The sequence below is a fragment of the Netta rufina genome, assembly GCF_964035555.1.
Source record: "Netta rufina genome assembly, chromosome: 5".
Classification (NCBI taxonomy): Eukaryota; Metazoa; Chordata; class Aves; order Anseriformes; family Anatidae; genus Netta; species Netta rufina.
The window spans coordinates 28,270,328-28,295,018 of record NC_140128.1 but is presented as its reverse complement, the minus strand read 5'-3'; the positions used below and the strand labels follow the sequence as shown (position 1 = coordinate 28,295,018).

At 39.7% G+C, this 24,691-nt stretch overlaps 1 protein-coding gene across 1 annotated transcript in view; it reads right to left on the bottom strand.

The window, feature by feature from the left end:
* RAD51B (RAD51 paralog B) overlaps positions 1-24,691 on the bottom strand; it is a gene marked incomplete at both ends in the record, with an annotated part of 376,619 nt that overhangs the window by 122,964 nt on the left and 228,964 nt on the right. The window contains one exon of the mRNA XM_084287274.1: positions 826-904. Within this exon, the coding sequence (XP_084143400.1) occupies positions 826-904 (79 nt within the window). The remainder of the gene's footprint in view (positions 1-825; positions 905-24,691) is intronic.

Below are 24,691 nucleotides of genomic sequence, written 5' to 3'. Positions count from 1 at the left end.
AGAAACAGCAATACTCAGCTTTCTTAATACCATGACTACATATTAGAAAGTATCCTCTGAACAAAAAGTCTGCTAAACTGCTGCAACAATCAGGACCACGACTGCATATCAACACAGAGGAACTAAACACAGTTGGTCTATGAATGTCTGTCAAAAAATAGATAGATTAAAGGAATACTTACTGGGGTAAATAGGGAAAAAAAATGAAGAGCTGCATTTCCCTCTTTCACAATGGTTCAAAAACATATATTTTAGGAGATGGCCACAAAGAGCCCTAGTTCCCTGCCATCATACTATTACCCATCTTTTCAGTACAATAAGAGAGTACACCATAGAGAACCTTAGGGTTATTTAGGGCCCTATGGCATTCACATTAAAGTGATCATAGAAATAGAGGACAGATATTAATTTCCCATATTTTATTGATGCTGAGCCATTTGCTAAAGAGAAACTATTTATTAGAACATGCTACTAATGATAGACAGGTATGCTCCTCCTGGAAAAATCTCTCCCATAGGAACAATGCCAGAACCATTCAACTTACTTTGAATGAAAACAGGGAGACGTAATAAATTCAGGGCCTATTCTTAAATCCATGTGAATATGCAGCAACTAATTTAATATTACCCAAGGTAAGACAGGGAAAGCAGCAGAAGGCTGCCCTTGTCAACTAGACTGTTCAAATGTGTGTGTGTGTGTTTTTGGTTTGTTTTTGTTTTTAATTAGTTAAAACCAGCACCATTTCAACAGCCGTCACTGTTACCTGCCTTCAGCCTGCTTAAAACACTATTTGTAAAAGGAAAGTAATCAATGCTCTGATCCTACCTTGAAGAACCAAGCCTGATTTCTCAATGGTGTAGAAAAAAACGGAAAATGGAGCAACAGGGGATTTTGCAACCAGGATCTGCAAAACAAACAAACAACGTATAAGTACGTATCTCTATCACATACTGATCAGAGCTCAAATTTGTAGAACAATCCCACTAGATTTAACTTCCAGAAGCATTAAGGCATAATGTAGAAATAACAAGGTTGCTATTGATCTAACCCTCTCACTTCTAAGTAGAGATCTTCTCACAAGAATGTAGAGCTCATGCTGCAATTTAAAAAGGATTCTCAGGTAATAAAAAACCAACCATCATAAAACCAACATGTTTTGCTTGTTTTATTGGCAAATAAGATGATCATTCTTGCTGGTTCGGGCAGGAGACAATTTTTGAGCAAGCTGTAATTGCTGCTGTGTAATGTAATTTTAATCCCCATTAGCAATTCTAGAGATGCATCCCCTTGCCTTCCCCACGCATTCCACCATGTTCCTGCTGCCCCAGATGCAGTATGATCCACCTGTGGGTCACCACACCGGGGAAGGTAACATGGCATTGCAGTGATATGGATGTCCTCTTTTGAAAAAGGGTCAGTGACTGAGTCAAGTTTATGTGAGAATCCTATCTTCGGAGTTTCAAAATAGGAACTGAAATTCCCTGAGGGTTTACAGTGCAATCAGATTTAGCTTGGCATCTGGGTATGCTGACACTCTATGGCTGGGTCAGAAATACTCGAAGCTCTCTGACTCCACTATGGAGGAAACACCCACTGCACAAGATGAACAACAGCAGAGCTCTGGACACACAGAAATGGATTTAGCAAGGTTGGGATGTGGAACTGACAGTGCCAGCCCAAATGACACGAATGTGCCTGGCTTTATTGTTTGTCTGCCTGATTTCTGCTGACTGGTGAGGACAGTTCTGTTATGGTTTGCCACAAAGTAACTCCCGTTCTATCACCTATGTGAAAGTGACATTTTAATGGTAGATTTAGTAAGCTCTGCCAAGAGTGTGATCAGCACAAACCCTGGTCTAGTGATCCCCACGTCCCCAGGGAACTGAAGACCAGTTCTCCCAGCGCAGCACAGTGGAAGAGCCTTCCCATCCCGACAGGCCCTGAGGGCACCATTTGGTGAGGCTGCTCCCCCACCCCATGCTCTGATCCTTTTCAGGGTTCTGCTGTCAGCACAGCCACGTCACAGAGCCCACCCCAACTGCTCAGGAAATCCAGCAGGCCTGCCTATTTGCTTTGCTTCAGCGTATTGATTTCATTTAACCTCAGCAGCAAGGCCTCACCCAGCAGCGTATTTTAGCACCAGCACGCACCTCAGCGCTTACATTTCCGAGGCCTTCTCAGTACTACACCCCTTCAGCCCAAGATACCCAACCTCCAGCAGCTGTGTCCAAATCCAGACTTCTTAGAACTACAGACAAAGATCTTAGTTTTAGAGGCGTGGAGCACCAATAGCTCCTGCTGACTTCAAATGGAGTAAGTTATTTCCATTACTCCCAAATGTCATGCCCTAATTCCACTCAACAGTCAAGCACACCTAAAGGCTGTTATATATGATTTTTGTTGGAGGTGTCTAATGATCAGCAGGCAAACAGTGAACAGTGTTATATAAAAGTCAAGAGAAACCTCAGAAAAATGAGGAAGTTTGTACTCAACAAAACTTTCCCCTGAAAAGTCAGACAGTACTGAATCATTGTATAGATACACAGAGCTGGAACATTTATTCCTAAGTGTAAGATTAACAATATCAAGGACCAGAAGTTTGGGCTCTGAAGTATACTTATGTAATAACAGGATTTGGCAGCAAATTATGCTGCCGAATCAAGGCATGTGTAACTTTCCTGTAGCGCTTTAAATGTTAAGGATATCTCTACAGTAGGCAGGTTTCATTTGTGTTTGTAGTCTGCAGACACCATCATGCTGAGATTTCTTGTGACTTTCTCATCTGATTCTGATGCAGACTGAAGAAACAAAGTCCTTATACCTGGGCTTTAAACGTAATCACTATAACCCACATGTACCCACAGCTAGCTAACAGTTTTACGGTTTTCAGAATTTAAACCAAATATACTCTTTCTTCTTCAGACAGTAAAAAATAAAGGAATGCACATGAAGAACACAAATACAGCCGGAGAACATCAGACCAGTCCAAATGTCAATGTTTTCCTTATGAAGCTGGCAAAACCATCCCAGGATGTGATATAACCTTTGTGAACTACTCCAAGTAGGAAAACTGCCATGCTAACACTTTCCCCTCTTGCATGCTAATTCGTCGTCTTCTATTCTTCTTTCTAACAAACTTCTGGAGGAAGGAGAAGCATGCCACATCACGTGCCTGTGATGCACCTTGACAAACCCAGAACTCCCTTTCCTGTCATTATTCCCTGAGAGACAGACACAGCCCTTCTCACTTTTGGGGTAGGACGGAGAATCTGAAGGGAGACAACAGAATGCCTCCTTGTGCTTATCAGTCCTGTGATGCCAACACAGTGCTGATCTCTGAGAACGTGAGAGAAAGGATGGAGTGGGAAAACTGTGCAAATGCTCAGCTACAGTCTCCCACAACAGCTGGATGTGTAATCAGATTGGCCCAAAGTGAAACAGTTACAAACCTGATGTCTAAGGTCAGATTTTTGGCAATCCGTGCAGTGCTATGCACATAAATATTAACCTATATATGAATGTGCACTAGGCACAGTTGTACGTGCAAACAGCTAGACATTCAAATAACCCTATGTACATTCTGTTACTGCATTTTTATGTAGTTACAATATGTGCATAACTAAGTATAGCAATGAAAAAACATAATAAATCACATCCTTTCAGCAGTACATCACAGGACCTCTCTGAAAGGCTGCTCCACAGTTACATCTGAGGCTCAGAATTAGCTTTCTTTTTAGAAAGAACTTGCTCATGATATTCAAAACTAATGCTTTACTTTGAATGTTTGCTTACTGCGAAAAATAACCTTAAGTATGATTGCATTATTTCACAAACAGGTAGAGTACACAATTTTATTTTATTTTATTTTTTTATAACACCAAACTCCACATTAACATAAATTGAAAAAAGTAAATATGTATTTACATTTGTGTTCTGACCAAAGAGAAAAAAACAACTATAAAAGGTCACTGCAAATCATTCTCTGGATTGAACAGCCTACACACAGTAGGTTCTTAAGCATATTCCAGGAACTTAGGAAATACAGAAGGAAAAACAGATTTAAAAAAAAAAAAAAAAAAGTGTTTTGGAGGCCAAGAAGTGAATTGCCAAAAATTGAGGTACTGTTGAGCTTGGAAAGAACATCAGCAATATCAAAAAGGAAATTAAAATTGGGAGTTATAGTGAAATTAGATAGTGATTAAACTTTCTGGAAATGAGCGAAGACATCAGTTTTCAACAAGCAGGAGGATGCTGAAGAAGAGGAAAAGCAAGGCTGATAATTGGAACAATCATATAGATGCAGAAACAACAACTAAGTGGAAAAAAAACTTGAGGAACTTAGCGCATTCAGAAGAAAACAGATAATATCTATTGAGGAAAAAATGTTGTAAGAATCAGCATATAAACTGAGGTCTGATAGCTAGTATTTGTCATACACAGATGTGAAAAAATATGAAATTGAAGATGATGCAACAGAACTGAGAAGCAGCAAAACCAAACCTCAAATGGATGAGGAACAAGATGTAAACTGGTGAGCTGAAGCCTGTAAGCTGATGAAGTATAATACAGGGCTTTAGAAGAAATGCTGCAGGGAAGAATAATTGAAGACTTGGAAAACTGGGTAAAATGAAACACTGATGCTATAAAGCTTTTAACACTGTGAAATGGTAATTGTTAATGAAGAAATGAAAATCAGCAGGAAAGCTGTAAGGCAAAAGGGGAAACAGTCAGTTATTGAAAAGAAAGTACTTCCCAGACATATTAGTACCTGAAAAGATCACTAACCCACAACATGATGTAGCCAGGACAATGACAAATCCAACTGTACAGTGTGCTACCACATAAACCTGGCAAAACCACTGGTATTTCTGTAGAAGCCACTAGTACACTTTACTCTGGAGTACCAGGTATGGTGCAGGTCACTCATGAACTCAAGCTACAAGAAATGGGCTGTACGCTGATGAGGAGAACAGAGCACTCATCTGAAAGGCCACTAGAAAGCATTATCTCAGTGAATCTAGCAAAAGCGAAGGCTGACTGCTGTGTGTGTGTGTCAGTGAGTGGCAGAGGGGATGTGAGAGAATGGAGCAGGAAACAAAGAGAAGAGCTACTCAAACTGAAAGACGACTCTGGCACAAAAACAAACGTGAAGCCACAAAAACATGTTGGCTGGAAATTTGAAAGTTTTTAACCACTAGTAAACATGAGCCTTCAATTCAAAGAAGAAAAAAAAATCTTTGTTTTAGGATTCAGATTGAAATATTTATGAAAGGGAATAAGAAACAGTGCTTACGATGTGCTCCATAACCTATGAAGTCTCTTCAAATCCTGTGTGCAGACTGAGCACTAAAGCCCTGCCAATTCATCTTCTACACCGAGAGAGCTGACAGAGTTGGAAGAATACAGGCTAACAACGTCTCTTGAAGGTCCACATGCAACTATGGATCTTTGCAGTCAATTAAAGGAGAAAAAAGCTGCTGGCTTTCAAATACAGCATTTATGATTGAAAGCCGCCTTGTCTCTGTCTTCTGGAAAGCATCTGCTCCTCTCCCTAAGAATCCAAGCAACCACCTGAGGGTGTGGAGAACAAAAGGAGGCTTCCAGGATATCTCGGGAAGCATTTCTAAAACTCACACGTATTTAACCATTTGTCTTGTTCCAATTCTAAACCAGCCATAGCCAAAATCTGGAGAGAGTACAGAAAGGTGCACTGTCTGAACCTAGGCCTGAATATAAGTCCTTTATAAGGAGGCTACTTGTATAGCATGCTGAGACAGAAACTTGTTCCCACAACCTTACTTTCCCAAACTTTGATTAAGAACCTAAATTTTCATTCCAACATAATGGAAAGATTTTCTTTTTGCTTCAGGAAAATAAAGGAACATACAATTCTACAGATGTTCCTGACACATGTAAAAGAACTCATTGCTTTGTCTCCTACCCAGACATATGAAAGACATACCTCTTATGATAAGCACTATTTAATAAAGGAATCAAAGATGAAATCCTGGCCTCACCAGAAATATTTCCTATTAATACTTGTTTTGACAATTTTTATTGTTTACTTGTATCATATTTATTATTATTTATTGCAAAACCTTTTTCTTTTTCAGCTGAAGTCTCACCAAAAGCAGCACATAATTTAAGCTGAGTAAACAGTGATAGGAAATAATAGTCCAATACCAAAATGATTTCGTAAATAATGAAATTAATAGAAATAAACTTACAAAAAATGATGAAATGGTATTGAGTCTCCCTGATCTGGGCTATCCATGAGCTCCTGGAATACAATATAAATACCAAGTGCAGTTGTTCTTATTCTGCTGTCCTACTATTATGGATACTACTAGTTGGAATGATGCATTCTGATACCACTAGTTGGAATGATGAAGATAGATGAGAGATGTAAAAGTCAAAGCTATTTTAAGTTTTTTGAAGTCCTAACCTTACAAAGCGGTCAAATTTTTGTTTCCTTTCTTCCTTTCTAACATTGTGTTTCCCCATCAGGAGGCTTGTAATAATTATTTATTATACGACAGCAATGTAGAATAAACATTAAACAACTGAAAAATGCTTTCTGTCATGAGGCATGTTAGGAACACAAAGGTACTATGGGACAGAAAACATATCACCTTGATGAAAAGTGAATAGAAACTGGATAGATGCCATTAGATTAGATAAAGGAAGATAAATGGGAGACAGGCAGAACAGTTGAGAAACAAAAGCCTTAGAGAGAATTGATGATGACAGCAGAAAAAATGTACATTAAAGTTTGTTTTTTTAATTAGGGAAAGCTTTTTTATTAATAAACTTTATTGTTTATGGAAGCTTTATGGAAGAAATGAATCACAGAAATTGATTGCAAAAGCCCAGCAGAAAATACTAATTACTGGGACAACATCCCCTGTCAATAGCAAAGAAAGTGATGAATTGGAAAATATATTGGATGGAGTTTCAGATGTAGTCTGATAACCAGAAATTAAGCCAGTGTCCTACCAAAAAAAAAAAAAAGGAGGAGGGGGGAAGAGGGGTGAGAGGATCTTATATCAAATTAGTTATCAAAATGCCAGGAAGATAAACTACCAAGCGATTAAATAAAATGATGATTTTTACTGAGCTATGAACTCTCAAATGGTTAAAAAAAGAAAAAAAAAAAAAAAAAAGATTTCCATCATGAAAAAAATAATGATTTTAACAAAAAAAATAACAAACGAAGACTTTAATGAAACATTTGATAAAATCTCCTGTATTAACATTTAATGTCATTTCTGTTTACACTGGGAAGACATACAGTTTCTTGCCCATATTTTAATGAGACTATTAACAAGGAAAATGGGTGAGGAACACTAGAGAAACCATGTGAAACTTCTTTTAAAATATATCGTATTCTTTTGTTTGTTTGTTTTCCTTATATTTCCTTTTCTGACAGATTTACCTTATCTCATTGTTTGTACTTCTGGAGATTATAAAAATGACAAGAGACTTCAACTGCACAAACAATTGTAATGAATAACAAAATTACACTTAGAGCCAATACGTATTTTAGGATTCAGATGTACTGTCAAATTACCAAATACCTTAGTTTTGTGAAAAGAGCCTGGCTCTCACTACTATAGCTGGCCTTTGTGAAACAATGGTGGTTTGCTGGGAGTTTTTGCTAATTTATGTTTTTGTCCTATTGCAGTAAATGATCAGTGCTAATAGTCAGTACTTTCCAAAGAACACAAATTATGCTGCAGTAGCATGGAAAAGCATAGCTGAGAACTGACAAAGAAACCTGTACCATCGACACTGTCATTCAGCAGGGAAAAGAGCACATCGACAGGTTCAGTTAGACTCGGGCACTAATAAAATCAGTGCTAAGCTAAACAATTTTTTCCCCTAATTGTGCCAAAATGTCTGGGTGGACAATCTTCATGCCAGAATTTCCCTTCTTATTGTAGATTAGAAGGGTTGTTTTTTCAGCTGCAGAGCCCAGGAAAAAGCCTGTTAGGAAAACAACAAAGTTGATTTTGCATCAGATATCCCAGCAGACCTCATGACTGTTTTTCCTCCCCTCCCTGCTGGTTCTTCTTGGGCCCTATGTGCAGGAATTTCTGTTCTAGAAGTGAAAGCAACGGTCCTTATTCTGTTCATCTGCTTTTGCACAGGACCTGTGACCCAGTTCCCAGGACCAGCTCTCATTCCACAGGTTTTGTCGCCTGCAGCCCACCAGAAAGTGCCTGAGGAGAGTCAGGAGCTCCCTCCACAAACTTTGCACAAACTTTGCAGCAGCGTCCAGGCTTCACACAGCAGCTGTTCCCTACTCCCTCTCCACACAGAAAAAAACTTCAGGGCAACGGGATGTCTTTTTTACAAGGTGGGAGAAAAAAAAAAAAAAAAAGGTTGTGTTTTCTGCCAGGCTTCACCAAACACTAGAAAGGCTCGTAAGGCCCTGGAGCTCTCAGAGACCCCAGTCCCATAACAGGATCTGACTTACTTTGGGAGATAATTGTTCCCTGTCACAAAAACAAAAAGTGGCCCTAATTCCTTTCCAATGTAAAAAACAAAACAAAACAAAAAACAAACAAACAAACAAAACAGTAGGCTAGGTGACCTGCAATTATGTCCATGGCCTTAGGATGTATTCATAAACAATTTACTGATTTCCTCCATTACTAAGAAAAGATTTCATGTATGGTACTTCATCAGTAGATTTTAAAAAGGTTTTACAACAGTGGGGTAAAAATATCCACAGTATGCATTTGGGTAAATTGAAGTTAAGAAATTAATTATATTCCTAAAGACTGTACAGCTTATATCAAGTGCTAAGATCTGAATAAGACCTTATCAAATCACATCACTTTCACAGGCAACTCACTGCAGAGTTTGACCTGATCAGGGACTTGTATATTCCTATGGAAATGATTATCCCCAGGTTCACATCTTCCTCTAAATCCCCTTGCAAGGAGAAGCTCTCCATACACAGACTTTCTCCTTTCAAGCAGACGCAAGCTCAGCCACCCCAGCAGTACCATCCACAGCTGCATGCTATGCACCAGCTGGAGGCTTCCTCTTGGCTTCTTTCCTTGTCAGTAGGAAAGGCCCCAGACTGGGTGAGCTGTACCACCACTGGGAATAAAGAGGAAAAACAGACAGGTCGAGGGAAAGCAGATATATACAGTCATCCTTCAACCCTCCTAAGCATCTAAACCCCACACGTACATTCTGCCAGGTAAAAACAAACTGAGCGGATTGAGAATGGCGAAAGGTTAAGATGCCCTGAGTACTAGAGAGCAAACAATTAGAGATGGGGCCACAAACGAGCCCCAATACAGGGAATAGCTGTGGAGTCCCTACAACTTCTGCAAACGTTAGGAAAAAAATACAATACAGATTAAAATGATTTCTTAGGAAGCCATCATTTCTTTTGGGCCATGCACAGCACTTGAGAGTTGTGGCTCCCTGAAGTCCAGTTGTTTGAAAAGGTTTTCATCAAGGCCAGGTTAATGGGCCGCAACTCAATAAAACTCTTTATAGAGCAACCTAAATGGGTTGTGCCTCTCCTTCCCCCACAAGAAAATCCTGTCCAGAGGAAACTGTTTAGGAAGGAGTTTCCTTTCTACTATTTTATAGAAAGGCAACAATGGCAGCTAGAGACGCTTTATGAGAGGCATTCCATAAATCCAAACCAATTAGTGCAGAGAAGTAGGTAAGCAGAGTTTGTGTGTATATCCTGAAAATGTCCATTAGCAGACATCTGGAAACAACTCCAAAATGAACAGACTCAAAAGGCAGTTGACCGTCCTGCTGTTGTCTCAGCCCCCAAAATGTAGCAGCACATCTGTATATTTTCCTTTAGTGCAATGCATACAAATTCCACGTATTAAAAAACATTGCTAAGACTGAAGTCGAGTGGTCCTTGCCTCTCGTCTTAAGAAAAAAGGGATGGCAGAGGGGGTAGGAAGGAAGGAAGAAATGCAGATGCGTTTAAGACAGTTTTGCAGGGGAAGTAGCAACAGCAGACAATGATTTGAACAAGAGAGTTAGCGAAGGGAAAGCCTTCAAAAGCCTGATGGAAAACACGAGGTGGATTCAGCGTGGGATGAAGAATACAAAGAAATCTCAATCCTGAAGTAGCAGCATGACACTTATTTTAACAAAAGTAAAATAATATCAATTAGATCAAACCTTCTCACCAAATTCAGATTACTTTTAAGATTCAGGTGTCACTGCTAGTGGGAAGCAGAGATTCTGAAATCTTTAAAACAAATCAATTTAAAAAAAAAAAAATGGACCTATGCAACATTAGCCAAACTTCAGATAAATCACTTCTTGTCTGTTTGTTTTGTCTTAGCATTAACTTTTACGGTAAGGTCCTAATGTTTTTTGGGTAAGCCAAGTCAAATCAGTTATCTTCCCTCACTGTACTCCACTCTGACCTCAGAAGTGGTTAATTAATAATCATTGATTTTGCGTTGCTGTATTTTTTTTTAATGTGAAATCAATTGAGCTGCTTACATCTCTGAGCTCTGACATATTTATGCTAAGCATGTGTTCCTAATTTAACTACCGATCATTTTATTATTTACGCCACAGATTAATCTTAAAGAAGTACCAGGAATTCCTTACACGACCTCCAATTCATGAGGTGGCGGTGTTGCCCATGGTGGCACAGAAATGTGTGATAACTACAGAATAAAAGGAAAAGGAGAGATTAGTTATCCAGTGTCAAGAGAAAGCTGAAGTCAAGTGAGATAAAAGCATGTTAGAGTACTTTTGACTTGTCTTTTCTGGATCAGGCATTTTATGTCAGGCAGGCCTTGTTTGGTGTTCTTCTGGCTCTGCCCTTTAACATAAGCCATACCAGCAGTCAGTGACTGCAAGAGCTTCGCACAGCCCTGAGTTCTTCCATATGCAGAGGCCAATTCAGTTGCTCAGGTAGCAGAGGGGTGGAGAAGTAGTTGAAAAGTTGGGTCAAAGAGACAAAGTGCAAGGAAGCTGAGAGAAGCTGAAATTCTGCTTTGCAACAGCAGACATAACAGGACATTCAGGAGGCAGCAGCAGAATCCAAGCTCCAAACTCTCAGCTCCGTAACAATGGCAGTAGATGCTCTCAGTAGCTATGTACAAAACAGGACTTTTTACAACAGAAAAAAAAAAAGCTCAGTTTGTTAGTGCAGTTCTTCCTATAGTAATGAATAACAGTCACAGGCAATGACTCCAATAAAAATAAACCACCATTGCACGCACATGTGGCTGGGCTTACTCCCAGAGGAGACATTCAATACTTGTAAAGGAAAGAAATGGAAGGAAAACAAACAAGAGGAGGAGATAGAAATGAAAACTGAGAATCTTTTAGGAATGGAGGAGAAACGGGGGAGTGGACAAGTCCAGGAACGAGGACAGTCTCCGAATGTCAAGCTCTGCTTTATCTGTCTGGCTTCAATTGTTTCTTCTAAAAACTTGTACATACATAAAGGACTTTTTCATAGTGCACAATGCCAGGACCCGCGAATCAGGATTCATGACTTCTTTTCCTAATTCTGCCCCTGTTTCCTTGAGCAATTATGTGAAAAACATATAACATTCCTTTGCTTTAGTCCGAAATCATGCATGGAGACAGACATCTGCAGCAGCTTCATATTAATTTCTGCCAGGTGGGCACAGCTCTGGAGATGCTCTGCTTTTCCCTACAGAGAGGGTGCAGCAGAAGTATCAATACATAACTGCTCTGTTATTTCCTTGAATGTCCAGTGGGGTCAGTTCTGTCCCCCCTCATAAAACCAGAACAAAGGCACGTGCTGTGGCTGTGATGTTCTCCTCTACCTTCACATGATTTCACCTTCACATTCTAGCACTCATTGCCTGTAAGCAGGAAGCATTCACCAGATGCTCGTGGCAGGAGATTAATTATCCACATTTTCTAGGTCCTGAATCCATCCTAATCCACGTAGTTGCTAGCAACAGATGATCAGTCTGGAAATTGTTCCAGTGTGCACGTTTTAGCCAAACACCCTATTTCGAGTGAGAGAGCTCAGCATGTAATATGTGCTGCCACTCAGACATGGTTTTAGCTTCGGGCACCGTAATGAGGAGCTCTGAATATCCTTGGACTGAGTAAACACAACTTCAACAGAAGGAAAACCACCAAAACCTCAAATGAGCATCAAAGGCAATCACAGACAACAAAAGCACAACTTTCCAAGGTGAGCTGCCCCAATGTGCTCCAGAGCAATGACTGCCCTGGCTGCATTAGGCCAAATGAACAAAACGCTTCTTTTGGCTCAGCTGCCCTCTCCCAGGCTGCGAATGCTGCCCTGCGCTCTCAGCCTGGGCGCCTCTTTCCTGCCTGAGGTACCTAAGGATTCACTGTAACTTCAGCGGCAGGGAACTCCACTGCCCAGGCAAACACTGGTCCGTTTCAAGTTTTAATTGAAGAAGAAAACACAGTCACGTATGTTTATCCAAATTGTGTCTGAGCTGTAACAACCTGGCCTGGGAAGTACAGAAAAACAGGCTGCCTCCAGTACACTTCCACATAAGCCAGGGAGGATCCTGGCTTCTGGGACATCTGGTGCAAGTTCCCCAGGGGGAAATCCTGGGTATGCAGGGCCAGTCAGCTCCCTTCTGCTCATGTAACACCAGACCCAGAGAAATTCCTCTTCCCAGAATCACTTTCTGTCTCCCTGCCATGTGCCTTATTCCCTACTTTGTAAACTGAATTTTGTTGTCTTTTCTCTTTCTGAGTCTCTCCTGGTTTTCTCAGGGGAGATGCTCTAGAGGTCAGGATACCTCACAAGAGCTTGGCCATGAAGATTTCCTATGCTATAAAACTGTTGAGGCCCAAAGCCCTGGTAATTGTCCAACATGAGGGGTAATGCAGGAGAAGCAGCTCGTAGCTTCTACTAAGCAGGAAAGCAGCCAGCATGTCCGGGTTACCACAAAGAAACAGCACCAAGAAAAGGGATCTGGGGATGGTGCTGCGCCTGGAGAAAGCAGTTGGGTAGCATAAACGTGGCCTCCTAGGGGAATTCTCCTGCGTGGCAGCCTGCGGTCACTCATCAGACTTACAACACACTGGTACCAAGAAGAGAAAATAAAATTTATGTAGCTTTTCAGAGCCTTCCATACTGTTCAGCTTGACTTCGGTTCCAAAAATAAGAAGAGAGCTGAAGGATGCAATTCTTATTTATGACACATACTGGAACACTGCCTTATCCCCTGGATCATGAACCCCAAGTCAGGAAGGACTCATAAAGGAGCAAGAGTACAATAACACCCGAGAATGTATGTCTCTTCCACCACGCCTGCCAGACTGGCTTTGAAGAGATGGGACCAGCTGAGAGAACAGCATGGAAGCCCCACAGCTGCACACTTTCTCCTCCAGAACAACATATTTAGAGATGCTGCTGGCCCTTCTGTCCACGTGGCTGAAGATGTAGGGATCCAACCAGCTTCCAGCCTCCCCAACACACCGAGCAGATCAGCTTGGTGCAATTCACAACCACAACATGAGCAATATGTGTTCTTAAATATGTAATTTTTTACATATTGCTTTTGCTTTGCCATCATGATTTATTGCTTTTATTATTCTTCAGATCTCTATGAAGCTTCGTTGTGGTAGTTTTAGCAACATACTTCATCTACAGATTAAAAAAAAAAAAAAAAGTACCTTCAGTGTCATTAGAAACAGATCCCTGTTTCTAATGCATCTCAAATCTTAATTCAGCCAATACTGCCAATACTCTATCCTTCCATTTTCTTTTGGCTTACTGAATGATGAAAAAGCTCAACATTATTGTTTATAAATTGAAAGAAAATCAATCCTCTGTAAGAGGGCATCATAAGTGTGCTCTCCCCATCCTGCATTCATTGTTTTCAGACATAAATAAAACCAAGTCCTTCATACTTCCTTGATATAAAGGCATAATTCTAAATTCCCAGGCATCAACCAAAAAAAAAGATGGGATTCAACCATGTCCTAGACTGTAGCATAAATATTTTTCACCCATACTAGTGGTTGCAAAATACTTTTGATATGAAAGAAACAAAAAAGTTTTTTTTTTTAGTGTGTTCACTTAGTCCTGTTCCTAAAAGCAATGTTTGTGGGGAAAATCTCACATGACACCACTGCTAAAATCACGTGTGAGAGAGCAGTGTTATCTTACATAAAGTCTCAGCAGAATAGATTTTAGATTCCACTGGGCATTGTGTAATAAGGACAAGAAAAAATGTTAATAGATCTGTGAACTAATGTATACAGAAGCAATGCATGTACATTCGGAGTCCTATCACACTCTATGGGCATTGAGAAAATTTGACAGATTTAGTTTAAAACTTAATTTCAATCTCTCCACACGACTCAGATTTCATCCAGCAAGAACATTACTGGGTGAGATTCTACCCAGTGGAAAGCAGTATGTTAACAGAAAGATTCATGGCCTTATAAAAATAACCTGTATTACTGAATGTATGAGAGGTGAATAACAGCATCCTGGAAAAACTTTTCTTTAATAAACATGAAATGTTTAGGGAGACTTCACTAGCATTTCTAGAGGATAGTGGATATCCACCAAGAAATAATTTTTTCCTGGCCAACGTTGCTATTTTGTTACCAAAGGTAGAAGCAGAGATGCTTATTCCAATGCATAGTATAGCTGACAGTTGGACCCAAAACACTGCTTTAAAACCCTAGAAGACAACGTGCCCTAGATAACAATCAGTACATTAATAAACCTTAAGTTGGAGGAGAAACAGAAGCAAAGATCAAATATAATGGTCATTCTTTCCACAAAAACACTGAGTAGCATTTTACAGCTCTTAGATACTCTCTCACACAGTGATTATGCTTGAGAAATTCAGATCGGCCTATGTGCAGTAGGGTTCCTAACCACTTGTGAAGTTCTGAAAACAATTTGTCATACTCAAAGGATAAACATGTAGTCATAGCAAAGAAAATGCACAACTGTAGGAAAAAAAAAAAAAGATGAAAAAACCCCTCTCAACCTTTTCTTTCTTGCAACACTATCCAAAGGACAACTATTTATTGTATTTCTTACAGGAAATACATATTTTTTCCTTTATTTAGTACCAAAATATATATATATATATATATATATATAAAACTCTTTGAATTCTTTTATGCTAAATTACATGTCTCATTTAAGCCTGCTAAGTTATTTCAAAGGAAGACTAAGATGGCCATTCTAGGAATACCAGTGAAAAGACAAAATGCATGAAAAAAGGAGAAAAGAGTACTTTTCTCTTGTTACAACATGTACCACATCCACCAGGAATCATGAAGAGAAGCTAAGAGGGAATTAGATGACTTTCTGTCTGTAGCTTGAGATGACTACAGTTTTTTATCTTAGTATTAGATAGACAAATGAAGAGTGAAGTGACAGTAAGAAGGAACTTCACTGCCGTAAGGTGGAAAACACACAAGCTAGACCAGAGACATCACTTCGCTAAGTGAAATAGCAGTGCTGACTCAGACCTGATAAGGCCTTATTGGCTCAGACTCTAAGCCAAACCTCCTGGATCACAGTAGGCTCTGTACAAGGCCAACTCAGGTGTCTCTGCAAACTGAACTCCATAGTTTCCAGTTCAGTGTTGTGGAGCACTTAAATACCCGGAACCAGAATCTACAATGACAACTGCACAGCCAAATTTAGTGGAATGATGCAAAAAGCCAAGACTGGTCACTCAAGGTGAGCACAGACACCTCTGACACAGACTCAAGGTTAATTTCTCCCTATCGGTATCTGAAAAGTTCAAGTCACTATAGGTGAGAGCTGAAGTCAGGACGGGTCAGGTGGGTACTTAAAATGCCTTTTAGCTTTTAGTCAAGTATCTCCCAATGTTTCCACAACATGGGCTTCATCTTAACACGCTTACCATCTCCTGAACACATCCTTTCCATTCCTGATCGAGCAGATGCCCTAAAATCCCATCTTATTTTTCTAACAGTCATGGCAATCAGTCAAGGGAAATGTAATATTGTGAAAAATATATATTTTATTATTTTCTTGATGCAGCATGATGAGTAGAAATGATAAAGAAGAGCTAGCTGGCCTGGCAGCTAGAAAGCTACTCACTGGTTATCACTTTCCTGTGTTGTCATTCTAGAACAGTTCAATGACTTTAGATTCTCAAAACAAAGTATAATACCCTAGATATACAAAGTCCTTAGATGATTTTCCTTTAACATGCCTACAGCATCATACAAGTTGCAATGCCTTGGATTAGAGGGATCATGTCTGCTCCCTACCCTTTCATGGGTTTGTTGTACCTCTTCCTTCCACTGGAGAAATATAACATTACCCAGGCTGGGTAAGCTGGAAAGAGTCTTTGTACATTAGCTTGAGACTCCACCAGCCCCAGCAATCTGACCAAATGGCTCAATAAACTCAGTTATAGAGAGAATATACACACAGACCTCAAGTCCAGCCTGTCAGCTTATGTTACAGACCAAAGGGACTGATGCTAACATGTTTTGGGCACAGGAAAGTGGCAAAGCTGCCTTTAACTGACTGCTGCTGGGACAAGGGCTCACAGCAGAGGGATGGACTGGATGTCTGGGGACAGAAGTGCGTATCAGAGCTCATCTGTTCAGGCACTTGGTTTCCTCTCAGAACAGCAACGCCATTCCCACTGTAATTCTATTATTCCTTCTTAGCACCTTGAACACAAACGTCTAAGCCATACCCAGTATTCCAAAGGCATTTCCAGTGTCTTTGGTACAATGGTACAAATATTTCCCTGTTTCCTTTGGAAATACCCTGCCTGATCTACTGTAGGATAACACTGGCCCTTTTCACAATTGCATTGCACTTTTGGCTTAGTTACCCTGTGATAAACTGAACCACTCCAGTATCAGCTTCACTTCCAGCTGGTATGCTCCTTATGTAAAGCAGAAACAAATTTATAATGCCCAGTATTACTTTACATATTATTTATATAATGTCTTACATTCCACTACACTTTCACAAATTAAGCTTGCCCAATTCCTTCACAATGCTATCCTGATCTTTTTCTCCATTAGAAATTCCTCCCAACTTTCAGTATGCTATATTCCAAGACAAACTTAACAAAACTTTTCTAAATAATAAACACTTAAATTTCAGTTAGGCATTTTAGTTTGGTTGTTTTCAATTACAAGAAAAGAGAAAAGGGGATCTGGTAAAAGACAGGAGGCAGGAGGATTTGCCAAGGCATTCCAAGGATAAACAACTTTGGTCATTGCCACTCTGATGTTAGGAGCAATGACATTTCAGATATTGATGAGAGAATCTGCCCTAGGTTAATTCCACTCTGCTTTGAGGGGAAAGCTCACATTGAAGTCCAACCAAAATCAGAAAAGTGGTTCTATATAAACAGGATGGGAATTTGTGTCCATTCCCTCTCTGCAAACAGGCTTAAGCTTACAAACAAAGCATTTTTCAGACAATTCGGACCAGAGCCTGAGTGTCATATCTGGTTCTTTCTCTTATTTTGATGCTGTTTTAGTGAACTGTAAATACAGTGTTTGTAAAAGGCATTGGACTAACAGCCTCACAGGCTGAAGTTCTCTGTTTAGATTCAGAACAGATTTTGCTAATCTTACCCCTCCAATTCTGGTCTTTCAGTGGTTCCCCATAACGAACAGGAGATATAGCCCTCATCTCTGAGAACTGTGCTGATTAATATGGAGGTATACAATTACCAGTCAGAACAAGGCAAAAGGCCATTTTTCCAGTTATAAAAGTGAGAAAGTATGTACAAATTAAACAAATAGTGTCACTGTGACTATTGGTCACACCATGGTAACAATTCTGTTTTTTTGTGGTAGGTTTGGAAGAGGAAAAGGAATATGGGGTTGATAATACTATAAATGAAGATGCTGCATTATTCAGGATGGAAGATAACTGAAATGTTTGTCCAGACCCTTATCTACAAATTTACATGCTAAATATTCGCTTTGTTATGAACTTGCAACTTGGATAAGTTTTGAAGTATACAAACAGGAGAGAGGAAGGAATGCAAAGTGATTTCTAGAGCCAAGGCCTCAAAGACTGAAAAATCAGCCATGCTATCAACAGAAACTGGGAACAAGGGAGTGGAGAGTTTTGCAATAAAGCTCCAGGCACAGTCTTGGCTATGTTAATCTTTTATTAATGGTGAACACTGATGAAGAGACATTTACAGCACGCTAAGGAGAGAGAAGTCGGTGACATGAAGGCCACAGTTAAAACTACTGCAGTGGATGAGTTAAATAAAATAGAAAATGGGAGAGGGAAGCAGGAGCAGTGACTTCACAGACAAGGAACTACGCACTATAAGGTGATACAAAAACTTAAGTGTCTGAAACACAGGCAGCAAAGGTTGAGCAATATCCTGCTTAGTGGCACATAAATGGCAGTGAAGAGATTCCAGCTCTGTTCCCAGCTGCAAACAACTTACTCTGGCAAGTTCCTTATCTCTCAGTCTGTTCCCTCAGTTATGAGAACCTGGCAGGGGCATTGTGGAGATCAGTCAGCAAATGCTTGCATAGTAATTTGAAAATATAATGTCTTATGATATGGTAAACTCGTAACCAGTGCAGGCTGGCAGCAAGCAAAGAGGAGTCTCTGCGAGCTGACTGGCCTCTCAGTCAGAAACAACTGGGATGATGCAGTTCAGTCCCTGACAAGCACCCACCCCTGCCACCAGCCTCAGGAGGAAGAGTTGGTATAACTTAACTGAATGAGTTTGACTCTACCTCGGAGATACTCCTGCTTCTTTGTTAAAGATGCTTTGAACTACAGATCAACGTGTTTGAAGTTTGCACAGCTGCTGCTATGTTTTGTCAATCTAGCATTAGAATAACCTTCATTAAGAAAAACTGCAAAGCTAATTTAAAAAGAATGGAGAAAAACATAAACCATTTAAAGGTTTCCTTCTGTTCTTTTCAGTTTTATCTAATATCCTCTCATTTCTATTTGGGTTCTTTGCTAACAAGTTGATTAGTGTTATATAAGCACCTGAGTAAATGAGTTCTTGTTCAAGACTGATGGAAAAGTTCTTCTCCATATAAAAGTGTCCTGTTAACAGGAGAGGACCATAAATCCCTCCCCATTTAATGCAGACAGGACTGCAGTGATGTTTATATTGTATAACAATCTCCCACAAGTCCATTAAGAAGGAAGCTCACTGCAAACAACAGAGATGAACAAACATAGAAGTCAGGAAAGTAAGTGATCTAGTGATGTCTGAGCTCTAGATACTTGTTCATGAACCTTCTCAATTTTTATGGCATCCTTTCATTTGGCACTTTTGCTGGATTAAGTCACTAACATACTGCGTCGATAATCATCTGTTTATGCTACAATCATGCATTGTGTCCAGTTTTATCCTGTTTTTATCCCATCCAACTCAAGGTCATATTGCTGTTTATGCTTGTATATCATCTATGGATAAGCAAAAGATTTCTGTTGTGAGAGTTATCAGTTTAGAGACTTTTTATCAGAAAAAAAAAAAAAGGTACTTAATTATGAATTTAAAGGATGTGGTTTGTAAGCTTGTGTTAAAATGTGAGCCCATAACAACCTTTCATTGCATCTTGACTCAAAACATTCAAAAGATGGTAGGGGTGAGGCAGAAGTCTTAGAGGTTTTTATTTTTTTTTAATGGAAGGGTTTGCAGAACTCAAACCAGTGCTCCTGCAGTCATTCCACAGCTATTTCTTCAAAAGCAACATTCTCCATAAGGCAGAACCACAAAAAAATTAATCTCGCCTGAAAAAGATCTATTTTCCTGCAAAATTTCCTACCCTTTGCATGACTCCATGGCATCATTCTTCCTTTTGTCTTAAAAAGTCTGTGTCTCTGTGCTTTCACAGAGCTGATTTTCCATATGACAGAGATATTATATAATGAGATGGCTTAGAACAGATAAACACTTTCTATCACTTCCATTTTGACACAACCCAATAGCCACATCCCTTTTCTATCACTGCTTACTGAAACTCAGTATCCACTGTCATCTGCAGATTTTCTCATGTCTAAACACTTGAATAAAAAGTACTGCACTATGTACAGAATTTGCATTACTGCACTGTGCACATGATTCATGTAGCATACACAGTCAGTTTTTCTCAGCACAGATTGAAGCTGCTAAATGGCACTTCGTTTGTCCTAGTGCTTCTGCTAAAAATGCACAGGCAGAGCTCTCTTCTGTTCTTGCCTAGGGTACTGAAATCTCCTTTCCTGAGTTTCCTCAAATCCTAGTTCAGCAGAAGACAGAATGTAAAGAACCGTACTTTTTGCCTCACACACAGCTATGGGCAGCAACCTGCACACATCCTCCGTCACCTTCTTTGGCCAAACACTGATTTCAGTGCCCAGTTCTCTGTGGGCTCTTTCTCCCCTCACCATGTTGAAGACTGAACTAGCTGCTTCTCTGTTCCCACTAAGTAGGTGAAAAGCTTTCTGTCTGCATTTCTCAATACCAGTGGCCACCTCCAGCTTCCTCATCTGACTCCAGAAGTATTTTAAAACTACTAATTTTTTTTTTCATTGCTTCTTCCATTTGCTTTAGTATGCATATATAAACGTTACAAAGTTAGTACAAGAAAACACACCAATACTCTTGGTATTTTATTTGTATTAAACATTATTACTTCCATCACTTCCAGTGATTTCAGTACGTTTCATCAACTTATATCCCATTGCTTCTTCTTTCTTCCCAGTAAACATTATCATCTCAAAGTAATCAGAAACCTTTATAGTATGAGGCTACAATCTTTCATTAAGCTTTGATACACAAAACACTGATGCTACTTCCAAATTTCAATACTGTACTTGTTCTCCTCTAAATTATTACGGCAAAACTTATAAAATCAACCTCAGTTAGCACATAGGGCATATGTTTCTCTCTCAGCCTACTTGCTCTGCTTGCAATTGCTTTTTTTTTTTTTTTTTTTTTTCCCGCAGTTTATTTGCTTCCCTTTTTATGGATGAAAACCTCACTTGATATTATCTTTAAAACCAGACAGCTACAGAGTCCATGTAACAACTATCCTCAGTGTTTTACAGGGAGAGGTAAATCTAGTCTCACATGCATTCTGAAGCCTTAGTAAGTTACATACACATGAAACTTGGTCCCTGCTCCCCTTCTCTCTCTCCCAGCCCTTCCCCACGCAATACCATGGTTACTTCACCATCACAATTTTGGAATGCTTATTCAGGGCTTATTCATATGATACTGAGCAGACCAAGACAAAACAGCTGTTCTGTAACCAAGGACACAACAAAAGTTATGTCTGGCATTATTAGTCTGAATGAGAGATGGCTTTCTGTTTTGTTTTAAGACTGAGTCACCATAAATATACTTATCCATTTGAACCACTTTACCTGAAGAAGGAAAAGAGCTGTATGACAACTACCTGGCATGGCTCGAAAGCTCTAGCCTGTATCTCAATCCTAAATGCTCTTTCTTTAAAACGCCATGCTGATTTGTTATAAAATAACACCCTGTGCTTCTATAGCACTTTCCATCTGAGAATTTCAAAACACATTATAGCCATTAATGCTATACTATGAGTCTCACAAATCCCTTGGAAACTATAAAATAAACCAGGCCCATAGAAGTTGCCATACCAGATCTGGCCAGTGTTTCACTTAATCCAGCACCCTGTCTCCAACAGACAAAAATAAAATGTTAAATATAGCATGTCAACTTATTAAAACCCTACCATGCTGTCCCCCAAAGACAGCTGAGCACACATGAAAACAGTAATCTTGGAGCCTGCTGACTCCAATTCAGGAAAGAAGGATAATTATAAGCATAGGGGTAACCGAGGAGCCTGATAGTTCCTAGCGCAGCCCCGTTGGTTTTGGCCCAAACTCAAAGGGCCTGCATGTTTATGTATGGAATTCAGGAAAACAAATGTCAAGGTTAATGACTTGCAAGACCCCTTGGGGAGAACCAAGTATCAGTATCCATATACCCAACAGATAATAGCAAGCTCCCTTCATGAACACGTTTGTGTGAAATGATTAACTTCTCCCACTTTCTCCCAAGCTCTTAAGCCACCGTGCTGCTTTGGACTTCCTGCAGCTTCAGCCCCACCTCAGCAGCGGGAAGGCTGCTGCTGCAGTCCACACCGGTGAGTTTTGATGGGACAACTAATCCCAGTGCAGCCTGGAAACCTGCTCCTGCCCTCCCCTCTGTGGCGTTGCTTCTGTCCTGGAGGAAACCAAAACCAGGACACTGCCTTCTAGAAGGGGACAAAAGAGGAAAGTTCATCAGCTTAAGAAACCTGTTCCTATCCAAGCAATAAAGCAAAGCTAATTGTTTTGAAGGCAGGCAGGATGTTCCAGAAATTTCATTACTTTGCTGAATTGGCTGTCGTCTTATTAATGTTCAACAGACATGTGGAGGGTGGGGTGGAAAAAGGGAGAGTTGGCTGAAAAAATGTCTTCAGGACAAACAAAATGAAGGAATCTCTTACTCAAATTTCAAGAACTCCTGCGTAGAAACTCTGTGCTTGATTTCCCTAGATTTGTTGCATACTCTTTCTGCCACCTGCTGCCCTGGCATTCCCCAAAGTTTTAGGTCTGCAGACTACTGCACCAACCCCAAGCTTTCCCAGAGCTCAGAACTGCATGAGTGAGAACAAACATCTAGCAAAACAGGGGTCTGTGCTGCCCAGGAGATCCTGTGTTTCCTGCAAGCTGCGTGCTTGAATCCTCCTTAATGATTTTATCTTCACATTTTGAAGAATACCACCCTTGGGCCTCATGGCCCAGCACACCTCAAGTGTTGATTTCTGTCTTGACAGGTAAGATTTCCCAGCGCGAACAAACACGCTGGCTCTATTACTGTACAAGTCAGATGTAAGGGAAGATCACTGTCACTACAGCCCCAGCGCCTCCAGGGCAAGAGGGAGAGAAGGTAGAGCCAGGAAGATCTTCCTCAAGTCATAAGGTGACTGAAAAGACAAAGAATTCTCTTACATTTTGAAGAAAATAAAATGTGTCCACTGTGCAAGTCAGAATAAAACACAGGTTTTGCCCTTAATAGTGCTGATTCTGTAGGGTCACAAGGTGTGAAAAGCAGGAAAACTTGTTTCTGCCCTAGTTTTCACCCAGATCTCTTGACCAACTGCATTCTTTCATTAATTTCCTGGGCCTAAATTTCACTTAAAACCAAGGAAAGATAATTTGGACTACAGAGATAATCTTGAGCTCTTATATATATATATATATATATATATATATATATATATATATGTATGTATAAAGTAATATGAGAATTTGTAAAAATGATTACTGACTTGGAAATTTTGGACCTCCAACTTAAGCTTCCTTAAAAAGTGCTGATTTTCATAGCGCTGATACCCAATACCTCTTGACAGACCCACCTTATGATGACTGAAATGGCATCTCAGGAACTGAGGAACCTTTATTCACAATTCATTTCTGAAAGTGGGTATAAAACAGTTATAAAGGAACTGTGTGTGCAAAATTTTAGTAATTTTATCAATACAATCCTGCTGCAGGTGGGGTAACTCGAGATGCCCTCTTCTACTTGAAACTCTATGTCTTGCTGAAAGATTTGTATGACTTGAAGAAAAGACAATTTATCTAAAAAAAGGAGACAGACATCAGCAGCAAGAAAGTATTTGCAAGATATAATTCATATATCCTATTTCATTCATGGACTTCACAGATATATAACTATTTATGTCACACTTCTGTTTCAAATTACTTTGCCTTTAATAACATATATAGGATTTACTAAAGCTGTTTTTCCTAACTGTAGATTTAGTCCTTCTACTTAACTGCAACAGAGTTAGCCTATGGTGTTACGTGCAAGTGAGGGGATGCAGCTGATAAAACTGAGTTAAGAACAGTGACTAAAACTGCGCTTTTGTTAAGTGCATCGTAACATACGGAATCATACAGGCTTGAAAATAACACTTCATACACTTGTGATGTAATACTTCTCAAACAAAATCAAGAAAAGCTACACATAATATTTGAATATTCTTCAGAGGCACTGCTGCCTCTTTCCACTGTCAGAGGAAAGTTCTTAAACCTTTTTAGTTGACTTTGTGTAGCATGAAGAAGCACACTGCCCACTCTTTCCTTTTCGCCTTTGCCAATTCCACCTCTCATGTATCTCCAAAGAGATCCACAGAATTTGTGAAGAGCTTTATATTTTTCACACATATGTAGTAAGAGAAAACTCATTACAGTCCAGAATAAAAGCAGCAGTACGAGCATGTTTATATTCAACTGTGGACAATCTTTAGATGGAAGTCCAGAAGATCCCTTTTCTAACTGTATTTGACACACTTAACCTGCTACCTGAGAATCCAGAGGACCACTTCTGCTTCAGTGTACCCTCCTCGCAGGAACAGAAGTGCCATCTTTATAATTTTACTCATAAAGGGCAGAATAAAGCAATTACTTTCTCTCCAGAAGAGAGAAAGACTGCAACCTAAAAGTGAGAAACCTCGTGTTGTGGCAGCACAACCAGGAGCTCTAATTAGAACACGTGGTAATAATACTATAGGAATAAGATGGTACAAATTTTGCATAGCACTTTTTCTGACAGTACTCTACGTTTAATGGGCAGAAAATCAATAACATTAAGACTGAGGGTCACAGCCTTTGGAAAGAGTTACATCAGTGCAAAAACAGAATAGACAAAGCCAAAAGCAACTATAACCGCAGATATCCCAA